The sequence below is a fragment of the Lathyrus oleraceus genome, chromosome 3 (assembly GCF_024323335.1).
Source record: "Lathyrus oleraceus cultivar Zhongwan6 chromosome 3, CAAS_Psat_ZW6_1.0, whole genome shotgun sequence".
Classification (NCBI taxonomy): domain Eukaryota; kingdom Viridiplantae; phylum Streptophyta; class Magnoliopsida; order Fabales; family Fabaceae; genus Lathyrus; species Lathyrus oleraceus.
The window spans coordinates 462,202,945-462,206,288 of NC_066581.1; the positions used below are offsets into that span (position 1 = coordinate 462,202,945).

At 39.1% G+C, this 3,344-nt stretch overlaps 1 protein-coding gene across 1 annotated transcript; it reads right to left on the bottom strand.

Annotated features, from left to right (window-relative positions):
- Positions 1-1,912: 1,912 nt before the first annotated feature.
- LOC127131664 (uncharacterized) lies at positions 1,913-3,052 on the bottom strand. The gene is made up of 2 exons (XM_051060578.1): positions 2,888-3,052; positions 1,913-2,803 (listed from the first exon to the last, which is right to left on the bottom strand). Exons 1-2 carry the CDS (start codon positions 3,050-3,052, stop codon positions 1,913-1,915), a joined length of 1,056 nt encoding a protein of 351 aa, XP_050916535.1.
- Positions 3,053-3,344: the final 292 nt, after the last annotated feature.

Below are 3,344 nucleotides of genomic sequence, written 5' to 3' on the forward strand. Positions count from 1 at the left end.
AGATATTTTTAACGGTGTCTGATGTAACTGATCAACTATCTTGTAGTCGGATTTCTTTATTATCCTTAGAAACTCACTCGCTTCATCTGCTTGCACTGCAGGTTGTGCCCCTCCATACCCTGGGGTAGGATTTGCAGTTGCAGCTTCCCTTGTTGGTTCTTGAGGGTTTATATTAATATTGGGAGTATAAATCTGACCGCTGTGGGTCATCCTGCTCGTCCCTGCGATGTTAGTGATATCAGTGTCAACATTCTCCAAGCCTTTCTCCTTTTCAGCAGCTTTGGGATTTTCATCTACCACTCCATCTACTGTGAGCAAATTCTTTACTTTGAATAAGTTTTAAATGATAGCAAATTGTGTGATCATTGTCTAATTGTTGTTTGTGCATTATTTTACATGTTTCATTTGTGTTTTTAGCCTATACTATTATTTCGTGTCTATACATAAAGATCCACATTGATATATTTCTTAAAAGAACTCATAAAAACTATTTTGTGTCAGTATGTATCGATACATGTTCATCTGCATCGATACATAAATTTATTTTAAATCACAAAACGTTTTTGCTTCAGTATGTATCGATACATACTAGCTTTGTATCGATACATGCTTAGTTAAAATGTTCTATGTATCGATACATACGAGCTTTGTATCGATACATGCTTAGTTAAAATGTTCTATGTATCGATACATACGAGCTTTGTATCGATACATGCTTGTATTAATTCTCTAAAATTAATCAAAGCTACAGTATGTATCGATGCATATTCTTTTGTATCAATACATAATTCTGTTTTGTCTACTAACAACTTCTGTCTTTCACATATAAGAAGTATTTTGACAGCTCAGTTAAGGGTACGAATTCAGAAGTGAAAAACAGTTGAACACAAATCAAAGGAGTGTGTAGCAGCAATTGTTTTGAGCAGTTAGAAACCTGAAAGAGAATTCATCTTCTTCATCTTCTCAATCTCTTTTCTTCAAGAACATCAACACATAATCATTCTTGTTCTTTGTATTAAAGGATCAACGAGATAACATTCAGTGGAACGATCAAGGATCTAGCTGAGGTGTTCAGTGGAACGATCGAGGATCTAGCTGAGTTGAAGGTTGAAGGGGGTTTCGAGGAAAAACCAAATGGTTTGTCCTTCAAGAACTGGAGTGTTCTTGCGGGTTTGTTAGTCACGTTTGCAGAACAGATTCAGCAGTAGCGTAGGGTTTGGAAATTGGGTAATTTCGCAAACAGGTCGTGGAACCGGTGAATTGTTTGCAATTTCTTGCAGGAAATTCTTGATCGAGCTCATATCAAATGGAGGTTTTATACAAGAAGAAGATCTTGGGATTTAGATTTTTGTCTTTGTATTGTAACCTTGTATCAACGAATTCGGCATTATTGATTATAACAGTTCTCAATTTCATTTGAAATTGAGAGGGAGACGTACCCACACGCGAGGACGACAGTGGGGAACTTCCTTACCAAATCTCTGCGTATCGTATTCTTTCCTTATCTATCTTTACGTTTTCAACAGTTTTGTGATTTCAGTTGGTGTATTGTGGCTGTACATTTCGTGATACAATAGTGGCAAGAAAACTTCTTTATCTAAACTCCACCATTGTTCATCATTGATCACATACACACCAAATGTTTGACAAAACTGTCAGCTGAGTGTTATTCATTGGAATTAGAATTTAGTGATAAGTGCATTTGATTTGATAATATTCTGGTGTTAATAATCTCTATCGTTCTAATTCAAATCCAGTAATAAATTCGCGTGTCCGGCTTTCTAGTAGCGGTTCAGATTAGACGGAAGTCGACTCGGGACTGTAATTTTCCGCTAAGTTTCAATAACTCTGATAAGATTTTTTTTAATCCGTTTATTTAAAAGAGGTGATCTATTCACTCCCCACTCGATCACTAGCCACACCGTCTAACATCTACCACAGTTATGTCATACTTCCAGGGTACCGCTTTGGTGCTTTCAAAAGGAAAGGGGGTATGCATACAAACTACCACGGGTGATGGATGAACAACATCTTTCCTATGATAAGTTATCTCAAACGGTTCTGGTAAATTGAAAACGGGTTCAATGACTAAAACTTCCTCGTTTGTCATAGGGCCACAAATTTGTAAAACACCTTGATCCATTAAGTTCTGAATGTCATTTCGTACCACTTTACATCCCCTTGGATGAATGACACATTCTTCACAATCGTCGTGGCATGTATCAATCAAACTAGCTCCCGCCAATCTTGCATGAAGTTCTAGCAATTGAGTTTTAACATTTTCCACATTTTTGATTATACAAACATCGGAAGCATCCTCGATGGCATTAACATCACCATGCGCCGGTAGAGGGTTACTTTTTACGTTGGGCCCGATATCTCGAAATGAAAGGATCTTCTTCTCAACCAGATCTCGCACAATATGCTTCAAAGCATAACATCCCTCTAAATCATGTCCAGGGGCACCCTCATGGAAAGGGCAATGGACATCTGGATTGTACCATGGATGTAAGGGATTTGGTGGAGGACCCAAAGGTCTGGGAGTCACCAACCCGTTTCGTAGTAACGATGAGTACAATTCAGTGTATGTCATAGGGATTGAAGCAAACGGAAGTCTACTTCTCTGTACCCTATTTTGATGTGGAGGATTTTGTGGACGAGGAGCCTGTGCCCTTGGCTGTTGATACGCAGGTGGCGCGGGTGCTTGCTGGTATACTGGTGCTTGTTGAATAGGTTGATAGACAGGAGCTTGTGATTGATTGAAATTTGGTGTGACTGCTGCCACATACGGTTGTTGAACATACTGCACTAGATAAGTTGGTTGTTGCTGAGCAAATTGATGTTGCTTCTTCCATGAATGACTCCTTCTTTGACTGGTTGACACTACATTTGTTTCACCCTCCTTCTTCCTTTGAAAACTTCCGGGAAACTTTTTGGCATTATTACTAGATGTTTCAGAGGTGGTTATCATTTTTCCATTCTTCAATCCAAGCTCGACCTTTATGCCCACGGCGACCAGGTCAGAGAAGCTTGCAGATACACTACTCACCATTCTTTCATAGAACATAGGTTTTACCGTATCCATGAACCAATTTGCTAACTCCTTCTAAGCAAGGGGTGGTTCGACTTGCGAGGCCACTTCCCTCAATCGTTGTGCATATTCCTTAAAAGACTCGTTATCTTTCTGGGACATGCTGAGCAATTGCCTCCTATCTTGGGCCATATCCATGTTATACTTATAATGTTGGATAAAAGCGTCAGATAAGTCTTGGAAACAACGAATTCTACTTTGATCAAGGCTTAAGTACCACTTAGAGGGAGCACCCCTCAAGCTGTCTTGGAAG

Bases quoted from the DNA above. Each gene is read 5' to 3' on its own strand.
- LOC127131664 (XM_051060578.1), bottom strand. From the start codon at position 3,052: ATGGTGAGTAGTGTATCTGCAAGCTTCTCTGACCTGGTCGCCGTGGGC. The intron at 2,804-2,887 runs GTAGTGTCAACC...TATCTAGTGCAG, and splicing joins AGAAGGAGGGTGAAACAAAT to TATGTTCAACAACCGTATGT.